Source organism: Marmota marmota, unplaced genomic scaffold (genome assembly GCF_001458135.2).
Source record: "Marmota marmota marmota unplaced genomic scaffold, marMar, whole genome shotgun sequence".
In the NCBI taxonomy this organism is placed as follows: Eukaryota; Metazoa; Chordata; class Mammalia; order Rodentia; family Sciuridae; genus Marmota; species Marmota marmota.
In genome coordinates this window covers 16,544,459-16,572,156 of record NW_026000142.1, presented here as the reverse complement: position 1 = coordinate 16,572,156, position 27,698 = coordinate 16,544,459, and the positions used below count along the sequence as shown (strand labels likewise).

Genomic DNA, 27,698 nt, shown 5'->3' with positions numbered 1-27,698 from the left:
GGGGGGGGGGGGGAAGGCCATTGATTTTATTAACTTTTATCCATCTCTTGATGGAGAAAAGAAAGATCAAGTCCATATTTCCTTCTGTGTCTGATTTCAGTTACACAGTCAGCCATTAAAATCTTCCCCTTGCATGCATACACTTGTGTTCTGCTTTTAGTTGATATAAACAACCCAAGTTGACTTTCATCTTCACCTATTCTGTTCTTACACCTGAGATGCTAATATGGCTAGAAAAAAGCACACTGTCATGACTGGTCTAAACTTAATATCTTACCAGTAACCTACACTGGGCCTCAGGAAACTTGCTTGCTTCCTTGATTTCTCTCTCTCTCTCTCTCTCTCTCTCTCTCTCTCTCTCTGTGTGTGTGTGTGTGTGTTATTGCAAATTTAACCCAGGAGTCCTTTAGTACTGAGCTACACTCAGCCCTTTATATTTTGAGATAAGGTCTCACTAAGTTGCTGAGGCTTGCCTTAAACTTGCAATCCTCCTGCCTTAGCCTCCAGAGTATTATAAGTGTGGGATTATAGATGTGGTGTGCTGACCTGCCAGCTCCCATAAAGTTTTCCAGCAATTTTGTTACACTTTATTAATTCGATCATTCTGCTACACTTTTAGATTATTGATTCTCAGGATATGAGGCCTTACTGATAGCATAGCTTTACCTGGGGAAAATGTTAGAAATGTAAATCCTTGTGCCCTCCCCTAGATCTACCTCTTAGAGATTCTGCTGCACACTCAGGCAGTACATGCCAAATTCTAGCTATTGCTGGAATTAAATCTGGATCATTGTTTTGTCTGTTGGTTTTTAAACAGCTAAAATGAGACCTCATTCATACACTATGCAATGAGTTTATTTAAAGTATACATTTTAACAGCTTCTATTACATTCACAGATTTGTCTAACCATCACCACAACAAACTTTAGAATATTTTCATCAACACAAAAAGAAACTCTGTACCTCTTTGCTATCATCTGTCAATTCCCTCATTTCTCCCATCATTTGACAAAATTTGATCTACTTTTTTATGTATAAATTCACTCATTCTGTGCATTTTATATAAGTTAAACAATACAATATATCATAGGTTTTTTTGTATGCTTCAATTCACTTAGTATAATATTTTCATGTTCATTCATGTTGTAGCATGTGTCGGTACTTCATTTATTTATATTGTTGAAAAATATTCCATTTTTATGAACATTTTGTTTGTCTGCTTATAAGTTGACAGACATTGACATTGTTTCCACTTTTGGAATTAGGATATTTTGGATATTAGGATATTTTGTTATGAACGTTTGTGTGCAATGTTTCTTTTTTGGCAGACATGCATTTTGCATTTCTCTTGGGTACCTAGCTAGGAGCTGAACTATTGAATTGTATGATAACTCTGTTTAAGCATCTGAGGAATGCCAGTCTTTTTTTTTCCAAAGGGACTGCATTTTACTTTTCTACCTGCAACACATGAGGGTTCCAAATTCTCAACATATTCACCAATAGTTGTATTATTTATTATTATTATTATTATTATTACCATTCTAGTGAGTATGATATGATATCTCATTGTAGTTTTGATTTGCAATTCTCTAATGGATAATAATATTACATTCATTTTCATGTTCTTAATGACCACTTGTATTTCTTCTTTAGAGAATGGTCAGTTCAAACCTTTTGCCTATCTCATTTTTTATGATTGATATACAAATTTCTATATGTATTATAAATATAAGACCTTTCCTTATTAGATATATGTGGAAATTATAGCACAGAAATGCCTATGCCTGCCCCTAGGAGTGCCAACATAATACCATCTGGCAGGAGCATCCTCACTTGCTGTTCTTTTTCTGTCCCTTTCAAATTCAATTACATCTGTTTCTGAGGATCTATACAGACTGTAAGTATCATAAGAGTCAGTTTAATGTCTTGGGTACTCTCTCTACCTTAAGCTTTCTGTTGTGAACTTGTCTTAGTTGTGATTATTTTCCTAAGCTGCTACTTCTTACACTGAAAAAAATTTTTAAAATTTGTTTTTCCTTCCCATCTTAACAGAGAGATAAACTATTGTAAGGAGTTGATTTCATTTAGTTTATCCAGACTTGGACAGAAGGACAAAGTTCTGACTCTTCTTATCTCTTCGACCTGGCAGTTTAGCTATTCCCAACTTAATCTCCAAAGGTTTACATAAGTTTACACATCTTCTCTTCTATCAGGACAGACTGGGGGAGGAACACTGGTTTTCTTCCTTGATTTGAGACATTAGACCCATCATGTGTTACTGAGATTATAACAAAAATTGGCTTATATTACTACAGCATATAATTTTTATGTAACCCATTAAGTATAGTGACATATAGCTGAAAATTTATATGTCCTTGTAGACTTATAAAAGCAGTTACTAAGCAAATGTTGATGAGAAGAAAGTTCGTTGAGTGAATTGCCCTGCACAGGGAACTCTCAACTGAAGCCATGAGTCCTGGAGACAATAAAAACTGACTCTGGAAATTCAAATGAAGTTGGAAATTTCTTGCATTATTTTCCAGGCAGAGAAGGTGAACTAGAAATTAATATTCAATGCTTCTTTCATCTGAAGGTATTGGGTAGTGAAGTGGTGGTGGTGGTAGAATAATCTCTCAGGATATCAGTATCTCCACCCACAACCTTGGTACAGGAGTTCTAATTTAGATTTAACAGAGGGTAGTTCTGCTCTTGCCTCACCTAAATAGAGTTTCAAATTCCTTGAAGGGTGAAAAAGTAGGCTTCATTCCCAACAGAACTTGGGAATTAGAGCAACAATAGTAGTTGTCTTTTAAAACTACTCTTACCTAAACTACTTATTTTTGAAAAAAAAATCACTTGAATTTGCACCTGTAGTCCAGAGAAAGTTCTTTTTATAAAAAAGTGGAATAATTTTCTATTGTGGGTGGACAAGAGATGATGTTATAAAAATTGCTGTTCATATAAGTAAAAAGTTTTGAGAAATAAATAGAAATATCTGGGAAATATCAAATTCCTGTCTATTCTCTCCTTCTCCTGAATGCCCATGTGTTTTCTCTTTATGACAAAGTTGTTTAAGAACGAGACTGGGTTGTGAGTGCAATGAAAGGTGAGGGGAGGATGAGACAGGAAAAAATAGTAAACTTGCTATGGTTTGGATATGAAGTGCTCCTCCAGAGTCATGTGACAAAGACTTATTCCACAGTGCAGCAATGTTCAGAGATGGGGCTTTTGGGAAGTGATTGGATCATGAGGGCTCCAACCTCATTAATCCATTGATAGCTGAATGGACTACTGGGAGGTGTTGGAAACTGTGGGTTGGGGAGCAAGGATGAAGAAAGTTGTTCATTGGGGGCATGCCCTGGAATAGTGTATCTTGTCCTTGGACACTTCCTCCTCTCACTCTGCTTCCTAGTTGCCACAAGCTGAGCAGCTTTCCTTCCTGTGCCCTGCTTTAAGTGAGGCCCAAAGCAAAGGAACCAGTCAGCCATGAACTGACTCCCCCAAAACTGTGAGCCAAAATAAATCTTTCTTTCTCTCAATTGTTTTTCTCAGGTATGTATTACAGTGACGAAAAGTTGACTAAACAAATGCCTCAACATTAGCTTTCATATACTGAGATCATGCATCATTTAATCTTGACAACCCTGTGATGTTCTGCGCTGTACTGATAAAGGCAAATGAGGTTTAAAGAGGCTAAGTGACTTACTAGTGAGTGACAAAGGAGGGGATTAAGTCTAGGTTCCATTTACTCCATGCTTAAGTACCTTCAAGACCTCTCAGAAGAAAAGCAAGGAACAATAAAAGAGGAGGGAAAGCAAAGTGGTTAAAGAGAAAGAAAATCAGTTTGAATGGCCTAGAATCCACCTTCCAATTCCAGGAACATTGAGTCAGCCCCCATTTGGGTAGCAGGCGTTTCATATTGAAGGAGTTTGAGGAGTTGACAATACAAGCTGAGTTGGGATATATTCAAGGTCTGTTTTTTTTTCCTCTCTTCCATTGTTTCTTTTTATTGCAAAGAAATTTCTGAGACCATCACCTGCTATAGCAAATATCACTGAGGAAAATACTCAAAATCTCCTATTTTAAAGAATGGTATTTCTAATGCACATATTTTTTAAAGAAAATTTCTGAGATACAAAGTAACCAAAAAGGGACTTGAGAATAACTTTATTAGGTGCAATGATTCACAGGCAGTGGAGGGTCAACAGGAGGCATTTGAGGGTGGGCATGTAATGCCACCCTACCTGGTAACTCTGTGTGCTTAGGACCTGCCTGAATTCTCCCTGTACCCATAAAAGTGGGAAGACTTCAGGAGATGTATTAGGAATTGATCTTGGATGTGTGAAACTAAAGACACAGAGGAACATTCCAACTTCATGTCTTTGGAAGAGAAGCGAATGGAAGATAGCAGTGGCGTTCCAAGAATGTTCTAGGATAGATGTAGCTAAACTCATCTGTTGCAGGCATAGAAAAGAGTAAGTAGTGGAGAAAGTTGTAAAAACAGGAGGGATGATGGCTATTTTCTCCTTGGGGAACAACGACTGGACTTCAGGTGGTTCTTCCCTAGTGCTGGGACTAGTCTTGGGAAATACATAAATAATAATAATAATAATAATTTTTTAAAAAAACTGCCAGGATTTTCAAGAGCACTGAACTTTTCCATACACAAATTTCTATTGATTGAGTGGGGGTTCACCACATTGAATTTCTGCTATTTGGATTCCAAAATTGTTCTAAGAACTGTCATCTGGCTTTATAGACTTGTTGCAGGCCGGAAAAATCCTTGAAGAGTGTATATTGGAAGGCATACTCGCGGGCCACTTTTTTCCAGGAGCTGTGCACATCTATTTCGCGGGTAATGCCAGACTATTTTCGTCTTTCTCTGTGCCCGCTTGCCTCCTTTCACCTGCAGTTACAAACCTGGTCAGTGACCGCCCAGGGATGATGAGATCCCCGCAGCTACGCACGCAGGTCAGAGATGGACTTTTGGGGAGGAGTAGGGGCAGGGCATGACCTAGTACCTGGCAGCGTCGCCGATTGGTGGAGGAGGAGGTTGTTCCCTCAGGGCGGCCTCTGATTGGCTGCAGGAAGAAGAGGCGTGACGTCTTCCAAAGTTAAGCAAACACCTCCTCCTTCCCAGCCCCCCATCCCAATTTCTGCTGGGAACTCGCTGCGGATTCTGTCCCGACTTGGGAGCTCAGGACTGCAGGGGACCGGTTGGCGTCCCAGAGCGGACGGGGTGAGGAGGGGACCAGGGGAAGGATAAGCTGATGGGTGGGTGCGTGTGTGGGGAGAGGGAGGTCAGTCGGCCAGATGCGTTTTGAGATCGCCGGAGCGATTCCAGCTGTTCGCCCGAGTCTCCCGGGAGCTGGACCTCCTGGTCCCAGAGCCCAGGGGCGACCGGGAGGGCTCAGCGGTGGCCGGGGGAAGCCAGGGAGAGAGGGTAGCGAGCATTTGAGGACTCCCTGCCAAGTCTTGTCTTGGACCATTTCCCTGCTCCGGAGGGAGGTCCGTACCCGCGACTCCGGAGTTTCTGAATAGGAAGGGGGAAGGAGGGCGATTGGCAATTTTTTTTTCCTTTCCTTTTTTTTTTTTTTTTTTTGGCGAGTGGTGATGGTGCTATTGCTGGGGAATAAAGAATTGGTTGATGTTGAAGTTGCGAAACGAACACCTTGTTAATTCTTTCACTGAACGCTTCTTTGGGGATGATCGCGGAGTCGTCACCACTGCAGTCTGTTTACCCACTGGGATGGTAAACTTCTCACGCCCTAGGACTAGGGCTGGTCTTTCTCTCCAAGATCGAGATCCCGCTGTGCTTCAGCGCCTTTTCCGTACACTCGGAAAGATGACGGGGGTGAGACAGCGAGGCACTCTGGATGTTAGGTCTCCTGAGCGCTTGAGACACTGTGCAGGCCAGTGTGTGATCACTTGCCCAGGGAGGGGGATCCAGAAGGACCTTGATTGGGTTTGATGGTTCTGACTACTTCTCAAAAACAAAGATGTGCTTTTCAGGCATTGATATCGGGGGCGGGGAGCGGGGTAGGGAATAGGGAGGGAGGGAAAGGAGGAGGGAGAGAAAGAAGAGGGGTGGGGAAGGAGAGAAGGAAAAAAAAATTAATTAGTTCAGTAACAGAACAAAGATTAACTTTATTTTCCCCTCTTTTTGTTAGGATACTGGGGACTGAGCCCAGGGGCGCTCTACTACTGAGCTACATCCCCAGACCTTTTTATTTTTTTACTTTGAGGGAGAATCTCACACTTAGGCTGGTCTCGAATTTAGGATTTCCCCGGCCTTATACTTCAGAGTACCTGGGACTACCAGCATGAGCCCTTGAGTCCAGCAAGGAGCAACATTTTTTGATATTGTGGGTCATTAGTTACTGGAATGTAAGGAAGATGTATCTGTGATGATGCCCCATGTAAGCTATTGATTTGAGCAGTGACTTTTCAGTACTTTGTTAACAAAGAAAAAGAATATAAAACACAGGTGGCACTTAATTATGTCTTGGCTTGCCTATTTTGTTACCTACACTAACATCCTCCTTTTTACCATGAAGATGAGCCATCTTAAATGATTTCAGGACTAAATGAGTTTAGGGCTATATAATGTGCTTACCATTTTGCAAAGTGACTTAGGAGGACAAAGGTTGCAGGTGATTTATGGGGTTATTTCCCCACTCTTCTAGAAAGTCAAATTTCTTATCAATCTCATTTGTTATTCAGAACTTCACTTTAATTTGATCTATTTGCAATTGAATTATTTTTCTGGTGTCTTGTAAGTGTTAAAAGACCTTGGGTCAGGATTATCAAAGTAATTTTGAACTTTCATTTTCACTTAACAAAAAGATTTTATTTTTCCAAAATTTCTTTTATTAAATGTCTCATAGACACAACATCACAAACAGTAGTAAATTTCCTAGGTGAAACCACCAAAAAATTCTTTGTGATTCATATCATCGTAGAAACACTATATATTTGGCATGGGAACTAACCAAGAGCATAGTTTACTGTATTCATTGAATCTAAAATGCCATCAATTGTAAGATGCATTCCTGTTTCAAAGATGCTATAATATGAAAACATGGGTCTTAAACATTTTATTAAATACAATATTACAAGGTAATTAATTTATCTTGAATATCCAAGCCTAAAGGGTGAAGTTGAAGAGTAGGCTTATCCAGCTCCAGTTTTTTTCTTTTTTTTTTTTTTTTACCCCCCTCTCCCAGAAAAACTTAAGGGAGTGAGTAAATTAATTACCACAGGTGACAGAATAGGAGAAGATAATATCTTCTGCTGGTGGTGAGGTTGTGCTCACATTTGAGCAATGAGCGGGCTTGGAGTCTTTTGGTTTTCTTAACTTTTTTTTTTTTTTGAGTGTTTATGGCATGTAAAATCATGCTCAGCACTTTATGCACATTAGCTCAATTAAACTTAACAGCAGCCTTGAGAGGAAGATGTTAATGTGACTTCCATTTGCAGATGAGGCTCAGACAGGTTGTTTTGGAATGAGTTCCCAGAACAAGTTTAGGTACTGCAGAACCAGGTCACTGGTATTCCTTTGAGATATACAGTTCCTGTTATAAGCTCTGGCTCCTGGCTGCTGTAGACAGTGCAGGTAGCTTAGGCAAATGTCTATTTTTCTTCCATAATGTTTTTAGTGTTTTGTTTTCCTATTTAGTGTATGTTCATAGACAGAAAACTTATTTATGTTCTAAAATTCTAATGTATTCATAATTCTAATGTTTGCAATCCACAGTGCTGGATTAATACTAAGCTTAATGGAATAAGAATGTTAAAGAGGAAAGGGACTCAAGTATTGTGTTCTAGTCTAGATGAGGAGACTGAAGTCAAGAGGAGGCACAGAAGGCTAGTTACATGTTTTAACTCCTAGAACTGGACTTTCCCTCCCTACCATAGAACATTTCATAACATTAATTGGTCTCTGAAATTATGGCAAAGAATAGACTTTTTGTTGTTGTTGTTGTTTTTGGTAGGAGAAGGAGGTTGTGGATCCCAATTTCATGTGTTTATTTTATTTTCTCTCTTGCCTAGGTCTTCATGATATTTATTTAAATTTCATTATTTGTTTTTTAATTATATAAGATCTTCTATTTTTTAAATACATAAGGTCATAGAACATATATTAATGGGATATTATGTGTTATTTCATTATATGAATACATTATACAATGTTTAAGTCAGTTTAATCATATTTACCTTCTTAAACATTTATCATTTCTTTATGATGAAAGCATTCAAACTCCTTTTTTTTTCCTAGTTTTTGGAAATATATAGTGCATTATCTATTGTGCAATATATTTATTCATCCTTTCTAAAAATGTTTGATGTTTTCCTATATGCTAGTTACTGGGAATACAGAAGTGAATAAATATCAATTCCTACCCACTTTCAGTTTAGCAAAGAGATGGAGGAGCAAGCAGTAAGTAAGTAGTTTGGATTGATTCTAATTCAGAGCTAACTTTGTATTCCATCTCAGTGAAGCTAACTTTGTGGGTGAAAGTTCAAGAGAGTCATGGGTCTTTTGTCTTGGTCTGACACTGAGCAGCTGATGGCCTTGAGAAAAATATAGATTGTCTTCTTTTGGGCATGTTTGCACTCAAATATTTAAGGTTTAGTTATATTTATTAGTTGATAATTCATCAGCAGGTTTTGGTTTGCATTATTTAAATAAATAAAATGACCCCATCGTATTCCTGTAAGACCCTATGAAAATGGGCAGGGCCTGGATTGCTGCTGCTTTATGTCTTTACCAAGTACTTATCATCATTACTACACACCCTATAAGGACCTCCAGAATATGTTGTGTGTCATGGAAAGCTAGAAGCATGCCTTCTGTGATCAATGGGCAAAATATTCCATTTTGTTAACACTGTCAAGAAAATATTCTGGGTTTTATTATATTTTATTTAAATATTAGATAATATGCATGCTAAAAATCAGTGACTACCTACTTTATATTATTATATTGATTGTTAAAAACAATAGGCTGGCCAGGGCCGGTAACCCCAGAGATTCAGGAGGCTGAGGCAGAAGTATCACAAATTTGAGGCCAACCTCAGAAACTTAGCAAATTGCTATCTCAAAAATAAATAAATACATAAATAAATAAATAAATAAATAAATAAATAAAACGGGCTCAGGATATAGCTCAGTGATAAAATGCCCCTGGGTTCTATCTCCAGTACTGCAAAACAAAACAAAACAAACAAACAAAAAGCCCCAACCTGCTCACTATCTGAAAGGACCTTGTTAGCCATCTTTGTTCTGAGAGTGTTTTTTCTTGAGATATGCACTTTTATAAATGCACTTTACATACTATGCTTTGATTTCTCCATATGATTTGGGATAATGATGCACTCAAGGACCAGGAAATAGGGAATGGTCACTGAAAGCAAATGATGGGCTATATATAGAGTACTAACCTCTATCTCTCCTATCTGTCGTCTGTCATGTATCTATATCAGTAATGATTATTTTCCTCCCTGTTTTTCTTGAAAAGAAAATACTAAGAACTAAGAACATTTAAGCGTGTCTTCCCATTCCCACGTGTGCAAAGTTAGGTTAAGCCCTGTATTAAATGGAACCCCTAAGCCTTTCCTCCTTGAGAATTGTAAAGACCACTACGATGGTGTAATATAGAAAGTTGTCCTGTTCCTGCTGGGAGAACCTGCCCTCTGATTGTCTTCCTGACTCAGCATGTGTCTCTGTGTAGTTTTCTGTAATATTCCTATGACTTTAGAGAGATCTCAAACTCTTGATCAGTTCTTGATAAGAAATGTACTAGATAAGAAACAGTGCTGTTCCCATTTTACAAAAACAGAGAAGAAATATTTTACATTTATTTTTATATTTGAAAATTTGACCTTTATGTGTAAGGGAAGACAGAGTTTGCAGGAAAAGGGATTTCCCCCTACTCCTGTATATGTGACACTATCTCCCTCTTACTTTTCTACATCCTCCTTACACATACTGTACATTGAAATCAGGACTTAGCACTATCAGTTAACCTCACTAGAGCCAGTGGGTGAGCCAGAATCTTTCTGACTTGCTTCCTTGAGAGCTCTGCGGAACTTATTTCCTGATATTCTTTTTTTTTTTTTTTTTTTTTTTTTTTAGAGAGAGAGAGATAGAGACAGAGATAATTTTTATTTTTTAGTTTTCGGCAGACACAACATCTTTGTATGTGGTGCTGAGGATCGAACCTGGGCCGCACGCATGCCAGGCAAGTGCGCAACCACTTGAGCCACATCCCCATCCTCTCCTGATATTCTTGAAAAAGACCACAAAATCCAGGACAGGAAAAGCCAGAATAGCCCACAAGGGTATTTCCACAAAATGCTAGGCACCTGCTGTGCAACTCCAACATTCTCACTGTTACCTGTTACCCACTTCTTGATGACCATAGGTAACTGGAAAGTTCATTGCTGAGACCAAGTTTCAAGGTTCAAGAGATCATGAACAGTAATACCTGCTACAATCAAACCTTTTTTCTAAGCACCCAGAAATCTGGAATTTACCTTGGCAGAGACTCAGGGAAGAATTTCAATGCAACAGAGAAAAAAGATATCAAGAAAAGCACTGTGTGCTTGGGAGGAGAACTGATAATTTACTGTGACTGTGAAGTCCATACCATATGGATCTGATTTTTTCCCCCTTTTTGTAGCAAGAGCTGGCCAGAGTAACAGCATGTTAGATCTACATGGTAAGCTTCTGTAAGCTTCAGCAAAGAGAGTGTCCCAGGTGTTAAGCACTAACCTAGAAAATCCTGCTTCTGTTGAAAAGCAACTGATCCAGAAGGGCTCCTTTTCAGTTTCTTCATCTATAAAATGGGGTTAATAATAGTATCTACCTAGTAAGATATTTGCAAGAGGGAAATGTGACAGTATTTAAAGTGCCTAGCATAATTAATGCAAACTATTGCTATATTTGTTCTAGAAGTGAAAGTCACAGAAATGATCATTTTACAATTCCTTACAAAAAATGAAAGTGAAAGTACTTTCCTAAATGAATCCCAGAAGCTCAGTCCCTGCCACTTCTTTTTTTAGTTCCCTTAGAAAGTGTCACTTTGCAAATACACATGCATTGTATGTATGTGTCTGTCTCTCTGTGTGGTCTGCTTCCTGCTGCCTCCAACCTGACCCCAGACAAGGGAGGAGGAGGGGCTGTCAAGAGAATGAGGTGTGGCTCTGGTTATAAATCAAGGTTGGGCTGTGTGTGTGTGTGTGTGTGTGTGTGTGTGTTGGGGGAGGGGTCAATTTAGGGCCAAGAATTGCTACTCAGAATAGAAGATACAGTGTTGGTTCAGGAAATACAGCCCCTGCTGGGAAGGGGTGTGTGTGTGTGTGTGTGTGTGTGTGTGTGTGTGTGTGTGTGTTTAAAAGATTCACAGTCTTTGGAATTGGTTTTATTTGGGAACAAAGGCATTCAGGTTCCATGAGACATTGCAGGTTCTCCTTTAACTTGGGGGACACTATATATTATGGGCTTGGGTTTGATTACAATCATCTCTCCTAAGAACAAAACCATGTGAATAAACCAAAAATTAGATGTAGTCTGCAACAGTTTTTAGTTAAAATGTTAATCATCTATTTTGGAATCTCCATTTTAGTCCAGTTGAAGCCTGAACTAATCATTAACAATTTTTCTTTCTGTCAGCAGCTTTCTCTGATTTTGACCTTTTCTTTCTAAAGCCTTTTCAGCTGAATTCCTTACTGTTTTGTTCTATTCTCTGATTTTGTTGTGAAATATTCTATAAATTGACCATTATAGGGAGCAGGCAGTTGTTTGTCCCCAGGGAATGCACTTCTATGCTTAAGTGTTTGGTCAGAATTTCCTCATCTATATGGATGCTTTTAGAGATTGAAATCTGATGTATTGGAAAAATATTTCATAAAAGTTTTGCTATGTGCTGGCAATAATGGGTAGGACATTTCTAGAAGATGTAAAATTATGGGTATAGAATTTCTAGAGAATATGCCACTTACATAGAAAACAGTTTTAAACTTTAAATGATCCAGCAAATCACCATCTGCAATGACATTTGACTATAGAATATATGAAACACTTTGAGGACAGAGAGAATAAACACTACTAGATCTAAATATTTATGTGTAAAATCTTATATAAAATTTACTCTGTATAGGATGCAGATTTACTCTGTATAGGATGTTTTTAAATTTTTTATTTGTTCTTTTTAGTTATACATGACAGTAGAATGTATTTTGACACATCATCCATACATGGAGTATAACTTGTCATTCTTGTGGTTGTACACGATATGGAGTTACACTGGGTGCGTATTCATATGTGAACACAGAAAAGTTATGTCCTATTAATTTCTGCTGTCTTTCCTATTCCCAATCTCCCTCTATTCCCTTCATTCCCTTTTGTCTAACCTAGTGAACTTCTATCGCCCCCCACCCCCCGAGGTTATTATGAGTTAGCTTATCAAAGAGAACTTCATTAGGCCTTTGATTTTTTTATTGGCTTATTTCACTTAGCATGATAGTTTCCAGTTCCAACCAATTACCAGCAAATGCCATAATTTCATATGTCTTTATGGCTCAGTAATATTCCATTGTGTATATGTACCACATTTTCTTTATCCATTCATCTGTTGAAGGTTGATTCCATAACTTAGCTATTGTGAATTGAGCTGCTATAAACATTGGTGTGGCTGTGTCACTATAGTACACTGATTTTAAGTCCTTTGGGTATATGCCAAGGAATAGGATTACGGGGTCAAATGGTGGTTCCATTTCAAGTTTTCTGAGGAAAATCATACTGCTTTCCAGAATGGTTGAACCAATTTACAGTCCCACCAGCAGTGGGAAAAACTTTCTGCCCACATCTAGAGTATTTTTGTTTTGTTTTGTTTTAAGAGAGAGAGAGAGAGAGAGAGAGAGAGAGAGAGAATATTTTTTTAAATATTTATTTTTCAGTTTTCGGTGGACACAACATCTTTATTTTATTTTTATGTGGTGCTGAGGATTGAACCCAGTGCCCCGCGCATGCCAGGCGAGCGCGATACTACTTGAGCCACATCCCCAGCCCACAAATATAGGATATTTTTTCAGTGAGTGGAATTATGCCATCTGGGAGACAGTTGGAAAGGTGAGGTGGGCTGGGCTTAAATTCAAAGGCTGGAGAACATGGTATGGAGAGAAAAGCCAGGAGAGGGGATTATGTTGAGGGCAACAAGAGGGAACAGTGAGGGTGAAGCAGGAAGCCCAAGGTGGGGGTGGATGGGAGCAGGGTGACAGTCTAAGCTGGTAGTGGAGGAACTGGTTTGGTTGGCTGGTTGCTTTCTTTGCATTTACAACCTGTTCAGGATGGTACTTTTGTAAAATTCAGTAACAAGGAATAACTAGGAAAATGATCATGTGATATTGCAGCTTATAAAATGCTTAATTTCTAGTTCTTCTTGCATCTCATTTCTGACCAGTAAAAACAGTCCACTGACCGACACAAGTTAGCAGAATATACCAAGTACTTTTTTTGCATGTCCAGGAAATGGCCTGAGATGAAGCTGAAGGCACATTGGCATTAAGTTGTCAAGAACCTTATATCATTATCAGAATTTGAAGCTTTATGCCATCAAAATTTGGACCACTCTATAAGAGCTGCTTTCTGTCATCTTCCTGGCTTTACATGGTAGTACTCAACTTTTGTGTTGAGTACATGTTTGGTAAAACATATTTAGAAAGCTATGTTGACTTGGTTACTGATCAGTGCCACCTAAGTGGCTCTATACTTACTTTGGAATTAAGTACCTTGATGTTTGGGAATTTGGGTCTGTTTAGGTAAAGGTACACTTCACATGGAGGTTGCCCCTCCCTTCTTGTCTATCTTCTTGTCCCCATCTCTTCTTGTCACATTTTATCCTCATTTGGGTTGGCTGTGTTTTTCAGCAGATTTCTAAGGAGACCAGAACTGACCCATAAGCCCTCGTGTCCTTTGTTGTTCTGCTTTCTCATGTTGCCTTCACAGTCAGCAGGTTTCAAGATGCTTCGAATACACAGAAGCAACCTGACCCCACTAAGGGTCAGCCTCTCCAGAGCCCTTCACCACAAAGCTGTCATGGCCCTCAGACGGGAGGATGTCAACGCCTGGGAGAGAAGAGCGCCTCTGGCTCCCAAGCACATCAAAGGGATCACCAGTCTGGGCTACAAGGTCTTGATACAGCCTTCCAATCGAAGGGCCATTCATGATAAGGTGACTGTTTTCAATTTTTAAAATGTGTGCAAATGAGATGAACCTGTATATGAAAAATAAGAAGCATCCAAGGAAAAATAAAATGTGCTAGTGTCACTTTAATTCCTTTTCTTTTTGCTTAAAAATGTAATTTTTACTCTACTCCATACTTTCTCCAGCTAAAGGTTAAAGGGTCTGCTTTTAGGTGTTGATGGTTTTCATTCTTTCTGTCCTTCACGTGCAACTCCAGTTTGCAGTAGAGAGCCCAAGGTTGTTTAAGACACCATCCTCGAAGCCAGGGAATGCTTCTTTGAGGAGAGTTTTATCACAAGAGTGTGTCCCCAGCCCAAGAGTGTATCCTGTCAGGCACTTTGAGAAGCCCTTTATGTTCAGAATTCTGCTGGACATAAACATTCCACAATAATATTATAATATGGGTTAGATTCTTATTCTCATTTTAGGAATATNAAAAATATATATATATATATATATATATATATATATATATATATATATATTCCTTTCCTAAATCATTTGCAAGTACTGAATGATGCTTTAGCATGCACCTCTAAGGAGTAAATAATTTTGCTACATAACCAGTATATAATTTTCATAACTAAGAAATTAATAATTTCGTGAGAACACCTCATATAGTTGATGTTCAGATTCCCCATTTCAAATACCTTTTAGTTTAATTCAAGGATTAATTGAGGGTCATTGCATGTCATGGCTATGTCTCTTTAGTTCTTTTGATCTATAACAGCACCTTCATTTCTGTTTTCTGGAGGAGTCCAGGCTAGTTGACTTGTAGAATATTCTGCTTCTGGGTAGAACTAGTTTGGTTGTTTCTTATGATTATATTCAGGCTAACCACTTGTGTCATACATATAAGCAATGCATGTCTTACACATTGTAACATATTAAAGGTACAAAATATCAGATTATTTCCTAGGAATGTATGATCATGGGCAGGGAATTGTGACTCAGTGGAAAAGCACTTGCCCAGCATGCCTGAGGCTCTGCCTGGGATTGATATCCAGTACTGCAATAAATAAATAAACAAATTTAATTTTTAGAAAAGCACCCAGGGGTGTTTAACCACTGAGACACATCCCCAGCCCTTTTTTTTGTTGTTGTTTTTATTTTGAGACCAGTCTTGCTAAGATGCTGAGGCTGATTTTGAACTTGCCATCCTCCCACTTCAGCTTCCAAGTCACTGTCACACACCCAGCTAAATTGTTCTTAAATATTAGTATGTGCTGAATTTTCTAATTGTCTTTTGTTATAACAGTTAAACATAATAGATCTATCTTTAGCTGGAGAGTTCAAGTATTAAAAGTTGCTGTCCTGTTAGTTCTAATCCATACAAGTTTTTACTGCTTCAAAAAGTTGTGCTTTTATTTGCTCTACTTTTTATTAGAGAAAATATGACTACCACAAGTCAGAGGAATAATCTTTAACCAACATTGCATTTCCAGGAATACGTCAAAGCTGGTGGTATTCTTCAGGAGGACATTTCCGAAGCTTGTCTAATTTTGGGAGTTAAAAGACCTCCAGAGGATAAGCTAATGTCCAAGAAAACTTATGCATTCTTCTCCCACACAATAAAAGCTCAAGAAGCTAATATGAGCTTGTTGGATGAGGTTCTAAAACAGGTAATTAGTGACCAATATGCATAAGTGTTAACACAGGAAAATAATATTTTAATTTAACTTCAAAGTGGAGCTTTGGTTTTCTTCAGCATCTAGTGAATCTGTCATGCTGCTTTACATACTTACATTCTAATGAAAGGAGACAGAGGACAAATGACATCTTATATGTCACTTGTCAACATGTGTTGAGAGAAACAATGCTGAAGGAGAATAGGAATGTGGGCCCTGGCGGAGGTGACACTACTGGATCACACAGGATGGTCATGGGGGGCGTCATTATGAAGGTGACATTTGAAGGCAGCAAAGGACTAAGCCATACCCTTCTGGAAAGAGTCTTCCAAGTAGTAATAGTAATGCAAGGGCTCCAGGGTCTATTTGAGTGGACAGAGTGGGTCATGTAATAAAATGCTTTTTCTGTCTACTCTGTGATAATAGTTGCAGGTGGGAGGAAGAGAGCCAAAGTGATTAGAATCCTGTTAATCAGTGATAGTTTAGACTAGGCTGCAAATGATGGTGCCTTTCACCTGGGTGGTGGAAGTGCAGTTGTAACATATGGAGAGTCCTGTCACATGGACAATCCTGTGTTTTAAAGCTGATTTCTACAAAATTCACTGGTGAAATGAAGGTGGACTATGAGAAAGGAGAGGAATCAGGAATGACTAAGATTTTGGCATGTGCAACTTGTAGGGGCTCTATAAAGGGAGATGGTGCTACTGCAAGAAAAGCAGGCATGGATGGAGAGGTCAACAGTTGAGTTGGGGGCCTCAAGTTAAGTGGACTGGGGACACCAGTCCAGAGCTCAGGTGGGCAGCCCCTGCTGACATAGATTTGGAAGTTGTCAGAAAGTATCTATAATCATGGGGTTGGGAGAGTATAATGAGTGAGTGGAAATAAATGAGTCATCCAAAGTCCCTGTGCTAAAGGAAGGATGTTAGAGAATTAGAAATAGATTAACTTCTGAGGATGGGAGAGGATGGGAGAGCTCACAACTAGAAAAAGCAATAGGGACAATGTATTTTATACAAGAGAATTGAATTATTTCCTATTAATTTCAAATATACTAGACCTGGGTTGTAGTTAATTTGCAATGTTTCTGAAGAACAGATTCAAAAGTAATTAATGGAAATCATATTAGAAAATGAATATTCCATTTCAAACAAATCAACCTTTAGAAAATACTTTAGAGATTTTCTGTTATAAGACTTTTGTTCATTACAAAAAAAAATAATAAAAACAGAACCAGCAGGGCTACTTTTTGGCAGTCCTTTGTAACCAGTTAGAGTTGGATGCATGTAAAATGTTCTTAAATATATAGACATAATTAAAATTATATGTTTTTTTTTTCAGTGATATGAGTGGAACTCAGGGTCTATGCATGCTAGATAAGTGTGCTTTGTCTCTGTGTTTGGCCACTGAGCTATAACTTCAGCTATTAAATCATTTGATGTTTGAGAAAATAAAATAAGTGTTCAAAACATTCTATGATTAGAATGGATCAATAGCTTTTAAGCATACATTAAAAAGTCTTTTCCACAGAGTTGGAAGATCCCAAGGAAAGCGGAGGAATAGCTTTTTAGAAAAGGTGAGAAAAGATATACAGGCAGTATGCACTACTTAATTAATAATTAATTCATTATTGTGGTGCAGAAATTGAACCTAGGGCTTTGTGCATGCTAGGCAAATGCTCTATCACTGAACTCCATCCCCAGCATGCATTCAGCCCCACACCCCCAAGAAAACGACTTTATTTTGAGACAATGCTCAACTTCTTAAATGAAGCTTACCGGTAAAAGGGTAGAAAAAAAAAGAATGAGGAGAGGAGGAAAGGGAGGAAGGAAGAGAGACACAGTTGTGTATGAACTTGGGAGGGGCCATTCTTATTACTTTTCAGGTAGAAGAGACCTGGGAGTATTTAGAATAACTGAGGAGCAGTCATTCTAATAAAAAGGAATGATGCTGGAAAAAGGTAATGATAATTTAAGAAGTGTGGTCTTTGAAGATTCAGAAAAAACTTGAGATTGGCTCACAGTAATGGGTCTCAGGAGGGATTCATTTTCTTTGAGACCATAAGGAAGAATGGGAGGATGAATTGGGGCTGTAAATTTATTTATAGATGGTGCTGGTTGGATTGGGCTGTATGTTTGTCAAAAACAGAAAATCCTGTTTTGGTCATCTCATTGCCCAGCAACAAGGCCATTTAGCAACCTCTAGGACTATTCTTTCATCTCCAATTGTAAACCTACAGCTAGCTTTTTGATCTAACCTTTTCTAAATATTTCATGGTGCACTTCATGGAAATTTAGGTTAGCAAGTCAAGACATATTTTGAAAGAAGAAACATGGAGAATACTTGTTCATATATGTACTTTACTCATTTCAATTGAACTTAATAGGTCTGGTTGAGAAATTTTTTACCCTTTCTTCAGGAAATCCGACTTATTGATTATGAAAAAATGGTGGATCATAGAGGGATACGAATAGTGGCATTTGGACAGTGGGCCGGTGTGGCAGGTAGGTGCCAGGCTTTTATGTCACTTTCTAAATTGCCTGAGTGCCAGTAACTGTGTTTTCTCTTTTCTGTGAAAAGGGAATGTGAGTGTTTATTTTCACTGACAAAATTAAAATGGGAGTATGCTGAAGGCTGGTGAATATTGGAGGAATTGGGAAGAAGATAGATCATTAAAATATTTTATTATGAATGTTGGAAAAGAAAGCAGGGGAAGGATAACACCTGTGAACAGACTGGGACATTTTAGACCTGTTTGAAGAGCTCAATTTGGTGATGGGACATTGGGAAGTAGAAAATAGGGGAAAAGAATAAGGAGAAAAAAAGGTACAGGGGCACGAACCAACAGAGGAGCTTCCTAGAAAGGATGAGAGCTGGAGTCTGGGACAAACTTCTGCTTGACTTTTATCCCGGCTAGTACTTTGAACTAGATTTAGCTGAGAAACACCACGATATTGTGACTCCATCAGAGTAGACTACTCGAAGATCTAATGGGAAAGTCATGACCTGGATGTTTGTTTGACCTTGTTATACAAAATGGAAGACTTCTCATTGTGGTTTATGTCACTGCTATTACATCTGGACAGGTCTGTCTTTGCTCCTTGAGGTCGAACTCTTTTTAAACTGCATTTCTCAAAAAATATGTCTAATAGTACATTATTTAATTGTGTAAAATGGAATCCTGATATGCTTCTATAAATTATATTCTCTGTCATTCATTCAAATGATTCTCACTCAAATATGCTGGAAAACTTCTGAAGATTATATACTTTAAAAAAGTAATGATTTCAGAAAATTCATTTTGTCATCTATTAGTATACCCTAATTCATATGCTTTTGAAATGGTAAAAGAAAAAAAGAAAAAAGAAAAAAAAGCAAATTTTGAAATTATAACATTCTTTTCACTTAAAAACCAATTCATTTGTATTCAATTTTAACTCCCACTTCTTTTCTTCCCTTACCCAACACACAAATAAGTTCTATTAAAGTAACACAAAATTAAATTTGATAATATAGAAAGAGTTGTAGGAGTTATGGGGAGACCTCCGTTGATTATTCATCTCAAATTTGAGATACAGATAACAGATGATAATTTGTATCTATCCTTGAAAGATACAGATTAGTGGGAGCTATCTGCATGTGCAAGGACTTGGTCTTGGCTTTGATTCCCCAAATTGTAACAACAACATCAAGATTACTAAAACCACCAAAAGAAAACAAAACATGACTAAAACTAAACAAACAAACAAACAAACAAACAAAAAACTTGAATATCAGTGTACAAAGTAAATTCTACATGTAGGTGTTTATGAAGAGAAGTGCAGCATTTTATAAAAATAATTTTTACATATGGATACCATCCAGAATAGCCTAGAAATAACACAAATGTCTGTCAAGAGACAATGGATTAATACATTAATAATTATATAATACATAAAACTTCAGCAATAACGAGAAACAAAATACTGTTACAGATCTCAAACTATTATGCCAAGGGAAAGCACACACCCAACAAAAGAGTATGTGCTTATTTTTTCATTGATATGAAGCAGTAGAAAAACCTAATGCATATAGTCAGAAATAGCAATAGGGCCTTGATTATGGTGATAACACAGTTGAGCATATTTGTTAATAATTATCAAACTATACACTTGGTGCATTTTATTGTGTAGAGATTACTTCTTTAAAAGTTGACTTCAGAAAAAAAGATGGAAGAAAACTTGGTAGGAATGTGAGTGCATATGTGTGTGTTGGGGAGTGGTGCAGGGAAAGTTATAGCCCTAAAAAGAAGGGGGAATGGATGCTGAGGTCTTTGCTACAAGCCTGCTGAGTTTTAGGTGTCTGAAGGATTTCAAATGGAGACATACAAAAGATGACTGGCTAGGTGAGAAATTAAAAAGAAAAATTCGCGTTGGAGGTACAGACTTGGGGTCATCCACTTGGATAAGATAAGTAGATAGTACTTGAAGTTTAGGACTGGATGAGAAGATTTATGAAGAAAACATAGTTATTGAGGAGCCCAGGATGTAATCCTGAGGATGACAAGATGGGCATAGAAAGAAGAACCCACAAAATAGCAGGCTGAAACATTTCAAGTAGGAATGCTGAAGAGAGAGAGAGAGAGAGAGAGAGAGAGAGAGAGAGAGAGAGTGTTTGACTGAAGAGGAGGTCTACAATGCCAAATACTTCTGGCAAGGAAGTTGAGAGATCTGAAAAGTGCCTACCAAATTTAGTGATTTAGGTTATTAAACAGCTGGTGGGAGCCCTAGGGTCAATGACAACTTTGATTTTGGTATGGGAGAGATGGGAGCATGTTTACATATTGATAAGAATGCACCAGTAGAGAGGGAATTCATCAAAATAGAGGAAAGATTAGTGGAGTAGACAAAGGGGATTGAGGAGGAGGAAGAAGGGACAGGAAAAGGGAAGAAGAATGGATCGAATATGATCGAACTTTCTTATGAGCATGCAAGGACACAGCATGGTGGGTCCTGGCATTGAGTGTGTCCACAGGACATGAATTTGATAACAACAACAAAAAAGTAAACTGTAAATGGTTTGAAGAGGGATGGTGGGTTTGAGGGAGGGTGCTTAAGGATAAGGTGGGGGAAACACTAGGGACTGAATTGGAGTGTGTTGGGTTCCATGCTTTTATGATTATTTCAGGGCATATCCTGGTGTTATATATAAGTAAAAAGAATAAATTAAAAAAAAAGAATGAACTGGTAGAGAGGAATAGGTAGTGGTTCAAGATAAGGGAGTGGTTCAAGAGTAAATTCCCTGGGAAGAAGGGAAGGGATGGGATCTTTCGTCAAGGAGAGATTAACTCTAGGTGAGAAGAGGATACTCCACTTTACCAGGATCAACAGTAAAAGGGATAAATGATGCAACTGGGTTAGGATATTGGATGGCAGAAAGCAGAAGAAATGGATAAGATCTACTGAGGCCCCTTCTGAATCTGAGCTACTATGTTTATGCTTCCCCAGGCACTGAGCACATGGACAAATGGGCAAAGAGAAAAATTTGTCCTTTCTCTTGATTAATGCCTAAAAGTAGAATTTATTTTGTACATTGATATTCAACGTCACTCATTAATTGTCTTTCTGTTGGTCTGACTCTGCAATAGGGATGATCAACATTTTACATGGAATGGGTTTAAGGCTCCTTGCTTTGGGACATCACACACCTTTTATGGTGAGAGGTATTTCTTTTGTTTATTTTTTTTTTGAAAGCATACATAACACTTTAAGAATAGAAAAATATGTCAGCTACTAGACTAACTTGAATCGTGTGTGCTTGCTTTCAGCATCTTGGCATGGCTCATAACTACAGGAATAGCAGCCAGGCTGTGCAAGCTGTCCGTGATGCTGGCTATGAAATATCTCTGGGTTTAATGCCAAAGTCGATAGGGCCCTTAACATTTGTATTCACAGGGACTGGTAATGTATCCAAGGTAAATTTCATGTGTCTTCCTTCTGTAAAGCAATTGGAGACATGAAGTTGGGCCATTCTGTGCCTGTTTCCAATAGAGAATGGACATTCTATCTTCAGTATTTTAATTAACTACAAATTTTTCTTATAGCAAAGAACAATAATGGTCCAAACATTTTCTTTGTTTTTGGTGAATTCTGCTCTATCAGAGGTTTGAAATACTCTTTATTTCTCTTTCTCTCCTTTCTTTCTCCTCCTCCATTTCCCCCTCCCTTTCTTCCTTTCTCTGTTTCTGTCTTTCTTGAGATACTAATTGTGAAGTATGTAACATTGTTCTTAGGGTGATTTAGTTTTCCTTCATCACTGACATGTCCAAAAGTTTGGAAGTAACTCCAGTATATACATTTTTCAAGACTACTTGGAGTTTTGCCAGTAAGATATTAGAGTAATTCAAGAAAGTATTTAATACTTCCTCTTGAGGTGGTTTTAGAATACATTTGTAATCTCCCTCAGAAACTTATGATTGAAAAATAGACCTTTAATGAAAATATCTTACAAAGAGGACATCTCTGCTACTATTATATTGTGAGGTAGCCATTTAATTTTTTCTTCTGCAATGAATAAAAAAAGAAATAGATATATTGTATTGTATCTATATTTCTAAACACTATTGTTGCTTTTCTGAGTAACTTTAGTGAAAAAAAAAAGTCTAAAGCCCCTTCTAATGCATGCTTTTAAAAACTGGAATAAAGCTGGTTTGCAGGCTGTGTACAAGAAGTTCATCTGTACTTCTATGCTGCAGCTCTGGTTGCAGGGCCAGGCAAGTTCAGTTATAAAATTGTGGGGAAAACAATTGGAATCTTTACCGGAAACTGCTTTGGCTCTTTTTTAAAATTGATTTTTAGATGTTTACTTGAAACATTTTTTACAGGGAGCCCAAGAAATCTTTAATGAACTGCCCTGTGAATATGTGGAGCCCCATGAATTAAAGGAAGTTTCCCAAACTGGAGGTAAGGGGAGGGGGAAGACTGTCTGTACCATTTTACAGTATCTGTGTTATAGTGTTTTTATCACCATGCATCATTATCATTTGTCACCCAGTTTGTTAATTTCTTTTTCCTCTGCAAGACCTCAGGAAAGTGTATGGGACGGTGTTAAGTCGACATCATCATCTTGTCAGGAAAACAGATGGTGTGTATGACCCTGTAGAGTATGACAAACATCCTGAGCGGTACATAAGTCGTTTTAATACTGATGTGAGTATCACATTCAGCTTGGGAGTCACTGCTTATGGTGCACTGTAGTTAGGCTCTTTTCAAGGAGAGAAATTATAAACATGCACATGGGTTTTCACTTCTTCATATCGCTAGCTGGGAGTCCTTTGTGAATCATGAGTTGGTCTTAGGAGTTGCTGGCTTTTACTGGTATTTGGAGTGGCCCTTCCTTAGTGGTTTTGGGGTTTCTGTGGGTATGTTCTTTGGTTTGATATCTGTTTCTACGTTGGGTCTGCCTGTGCCCAAAAGCTCTAAACTATTTTCTATGGATTGTTGACTCTGTATAATCCTGGATTAGTTAGTGCTTTTGGCAAAGTACAATGTCTATGAGGTTTGATCTAACATGGGTTTATCCTTTCTCTGGCCACAAATTGCAATCATAAACTCAGCTGGTGTATTAACTTTCCATTGCTATTTAAAAAACACCAAGGACAGAGTAATTTTATAAAGAAGAGTGGCTTATTAAGCACAGATTTGTAGTCTGGCAGACCAAACAGCATGGCTTACATTCTGGTGGTGGTCCCCCTTGGCTGTATCATGTTGTGGTGGGAGAGCATGTGTCCCACTCTCCATGCAGCTGCTTTCCCTCTCCTATAATACCACCAGGAATTAATTTGGGGGGCTCCACCCTGTTGGCCTAATCCAATCTACTCAATTGCTAAAGGCTCCACTTATAAACACCATGGATGGATTCAGTTTCCACTCTCTAAAAACCATTAATATAAAACATTGGAGGTCACACTTCTGCATGAGTTCAGAGGAACAAACCATGTTTAAACCATAGCATTTTATCTCTGGTCTGCTCAAACTCATGTCCTCACATTCAACATAAAGCATTCCATCCCCAATGGTCCCAGAGGCTTAAGTCAGCCAGCATTAATTCAAAGATTCCCAAGGCTCATCTGGAACAAAAGGCAAACTCCTCCAGCTATATATTTCCAAGATAAAATGGCAGGACAGGCATGGAGTATAACTTCTATTCCAAAAGCAGGGAACAGGCAAGTGAAAAGGGATAATTGACCCAAAGTAAGTGAAATCCAGCAGGCAGATATTAAATCCTAAACCTCCAGTCCAGCATGGCAGGCACACTGGGGCCTGAGATGGGCCCCTAAGGCCTTGGGCAGCTCTACCCAGCTGGCTTTGTTGCCCCACATGGCTGCATTCATGGACTGCACACTGATGTCTGCAGCTCTCCATGGCTTATATGGCATGCTGCTCGAAGCTTTCCCTAGCAGCTGTTGCACACTTTGGGTTGCTCTATCCTTCTGGGGTCCTCTCTTTGACTCCATTCCCACAATTCCAATAAGCATCATCTTATCAAGAGTCCCCACAGAGACTTCAGCCCTACATGAAACTTTTGTCTAGTTTCCAGGCTTTCCTTTGAAATCTCAGTGGAAGCCACCATGGCCCCATAATGTTCCACTTGGAGAGCATTCTAGACTTTTTCTAGCTTGCTCCTCCAAACTCTTTCAACCTCTGCCAGTCAATCAGTCCCAGAGCTTCCTAAATATATCTAGATATAGTTATAATAACACTTACTACTCACAGTATCCTTTGTTCTTTCTTTCTTTCTTTTTTTTTGGTGGGGGGTATTAGTTAGCTTTGTATTACTACAAAAAATACTTGAGTCGACTTACTTTAAAAGAGGAAAGATTTATTTAGCTCACAGTTTTGATGGTTTAAGCCCAAGATAGGGCAACCCTAATTGCTTTGGCTTCAGGTGAGGACAAATGACAGGAGACAATGGTAGAAACACATGTCAGAGTGAGCACTAACATCTCGAATTGGAAAAGAAAGAGGGAAAGAGAAGGCAGAAGACACCAAATTCTTCATATTCCCTTTGAGGGCACAGTCCCAGGGACCTGAAGACCAGGCTCTACCTCTAAAAAGTTCTATTCCCCTCCAACTAGTGTCATGGGCTAAGAATAAGCTTTTAACTTCAGGGACACTCTACATCCAAACCATAGTAGCCAGTCATCTTAAAATGCACGTGATGCTTACAAGGGGTCAGCGGGAGATAGTTTGGCTACATAATCATTGTACAAGAGAGCTACTTACACAACAAGTCCTTCTGATGGGACACACTTTTCTCATCTTCTAAAAACCACTATTTATTTATTTATCTATTCATTTTGGGTATGGGGATTGAACCCAGAAGTGCTTAACCACTGAGTCACATCCCAAACTCTTTTTTATTTTGAGACAGAGCCTCACTCAGTTGCAGAGATTGGCCTTGAACTTGCAATCTTCCTGCCTCAGCCTCCCGAGTTGCTGGAATTAAAGGCATGCACTACCACACCTAGCTTAAGAAATAAAATTTATTTGTGTGTTCTATAGTCATTAGTCATGCAAAAATCCTCTTCAAAATAAACTAACAAATGAAAAATTAAGCACACTAAAATGTATATGTATATTGTGAAAAGAATGCTCTACATAATTTACAATGTTTGATTCTGGTATGAAATTTAAGTAGTACAGCATGGACTGATGTTATATCTGTTTACCTTCTGATTGAGATGCTTAAGTTTCATGCAAAAATGTATGAAACTAATTTTGAGCTGAAAAATTTTGAATCTAGTAAATTTCCCCCCATTCATATCCCCTGTCATGGAGGTATGGTGATTGGATGTCATATGAGACTGGTAGTGACTTGGTTACCATGTTTATGCAGTACATTTCTCAATGGAGCTTCCAGAAGTTATCTGATTTGATCATCATAGCATTCTTTTGAGGAATAGGGTGTACATTATCCCCATCTAGCAGGTAAGAAAAACATCTCAGTAAAGTTGAAGTAGTATGATTTAGGTCACACCTTACTGGTATCTTAGGTTATTTGATTCTCTCTTCTTTGCTATGCAATAGACAAAAACATTAGTATATTTATTTAAAAAATATTTTTAGTTGTAGATGAACACAATACCTTTATTTTGTTTATTTAGTTTATTTTATGTGGTGCTGGGTTTGAACCCAGTGCCTCATGCATGCCAGGCTGTACCACTGAGCCACAACCCCAACCCTATTAGAGTAATTATTATGTTCATATTTTCTTCCCTAATGAGGGTAATTATATTTTGAAATCTGGGAAGGTATTTTTATCTTTGCTTCAAAAGGTAGCTATATTCATTAGAAGTAATATTGTTTCTGTGGGATTTTATTGATAGGTAGCACAAGGTATTAAAATAGGCTATCTCCTGTTTTGTTGAATGTGAACTTTACAGATTGCACCTTATACAACTTGTTTAATTAATGGAATCTACTGGGAACAAAACACTCCTCGCCTATTAACCCGCCACGATGCTCAAAGTCTCTTGGCTCCAGTCAAGTCCTCAGTTGTTGCTGTTGAAGGCTGCCCTGCCTTACCTCACAGGTAAGAATTTTATTTCAGCACTAATGGAAGTTTTTAGTAGCAGCATACATTGTTAGGGAAGTCAAACTTATAATGTTCCTACATATCAGAGAACTTGGTTGTTTATGACTGACTTGCCCTCTTAGCAACATATGGCACAGTTAACCCTCCCTCCTTAAACCTTTCTTCTGACTCCTGCAATTCCATAGGGATCTTGAGGAACCTCCTCAGAAGTCTTCTCTTGCATCCCATTCCCATCTCTCTCATTTTTTCTTCCTTTTCCCTCCTAAATTCATGATTATTTATTTTCTTGTGTTTAAAATTTTCTTTTTCCTATTAGAACTTCATTTCCTTAAAGATAGGTATCATTTATCATGGCCACAAGCACTGGGTACATTGCCTGATATAGAATAGGCATTCAAATAATTATTAAATGTTGAACGAATCAATCAAACAACCAATATTTGTCAAACAACTTGTCTGTTAGCACTCTGCTAAACTAAGGGATAGATAAGAGTAAAACAACATTTGCTGCTCTCAGGTATGCAGCTGATATCAGGCAAATGGCTAGGGAATGTAGGAGCAACAATATCAGGGGTGTTTAAAGAAAGTGGGAGCACTAGTAACCAAACACAAGGGTTTTCCCTTTGATGAGTGCAAAGCCCACAAGCACAACCAGGAGATAGAGAGTGAAGAAAAGTTTCTTACCTGCAGTTAGTAAGGAGAACATTGGGAATAATTCTCTGAGCAAAGAAAGCAAGAGACATTTTTTTTTGAAATTCATGCATATTCATATAGGAAAGAGTTGTCATCATCATATGTAGAAGCATACTCAGTTTGAAGCCATGCTTCTTCCTACATGACATGTTCAAAAGATAATGGGAATGCCTCTGGGCAGAGAAGCTAATATTAAAACGAACAAAGTTTAGGTCACCTAAAATGCATGGGTCAGCATGATTTGGCAATTTTGGCTGGTTCCTTGGAATTTTGTCTGAAGGATTTTATCTGAAGCAAACAAAGAAATAAAAAACAACTTTGAAGTCGTGTTAACAGTCATTTAAAGGGGCAGCAGCCCTCCAGGCCCTTGTAAGCATAGTGTCCCTAACAGTACCTGTCTTGTGGCTAACACACTGGGCCCAGCAAAGCCTTGCTGGGGAGAAATGAGAAAAAGGAGAATTTCAAGTAATAATGTGTTCTATTGACAATTTGCCAGCACAACTTCCAATTGAAGCTTGGTAAATATGGAGCTAATGTATAATTTAAGATACTGAGTGG

General features: G+C 38.3%; 1 protein-coding gene across 4 annotated transcripts in view; it reads left to right on the top strand.

The window, feature by feature from the left end:
* Positions 1-5,096: 5,096 nt before the first annotated feature.
* The window catches only part of Aass (aminoadipate-semialdehyde synthase), a 56,752-nt gene continuing 34,150 nt past the window's right edge, over positions 5,097-27,698 (top strand). For 3 of the 4 annotated variants that reach the window (XM_015488282.2, XM_048786044.1, XM_048786045.1), the window contains exons 1-9: positions 5,097-5,239; positions 14,011-14,235; positions 15,693-15,869; positions 18,292-18,376; positions 21,499-21,566; positions 21,679-21,825; positions 22,735-22,813; positions 22,932-23,059; positions 26,296-26,444. In XM_015488282.2, the coding sequence (XP_015343768.1) occupies positions 14,026-14,235; positions 15,693-15,869; positions 18,292-18,376; positions 21,499-21,566; positions 21,679-21,825; positions 22,735-22,813; positions 22,932-23,059; positions 26,296-26,444 (1,043 nt within the window). In that variant the 5' untranslated portion in view covers positions 5,097-5,239; positions 14,011-14,025. The remainder of the gene's footprint in view (positions 5,240-14,010; positions 14,236-15,692; positions 15,870-18,291; positions 18,377-21,498; positions 21,567-21,678; positions 21,826-22,734; positions 22,814-22,931; positions 23,060-26,295; positions 26,445-27,698) is intronic. The other variant, XM_048786043.1, reaches the window with a different exon arrangement.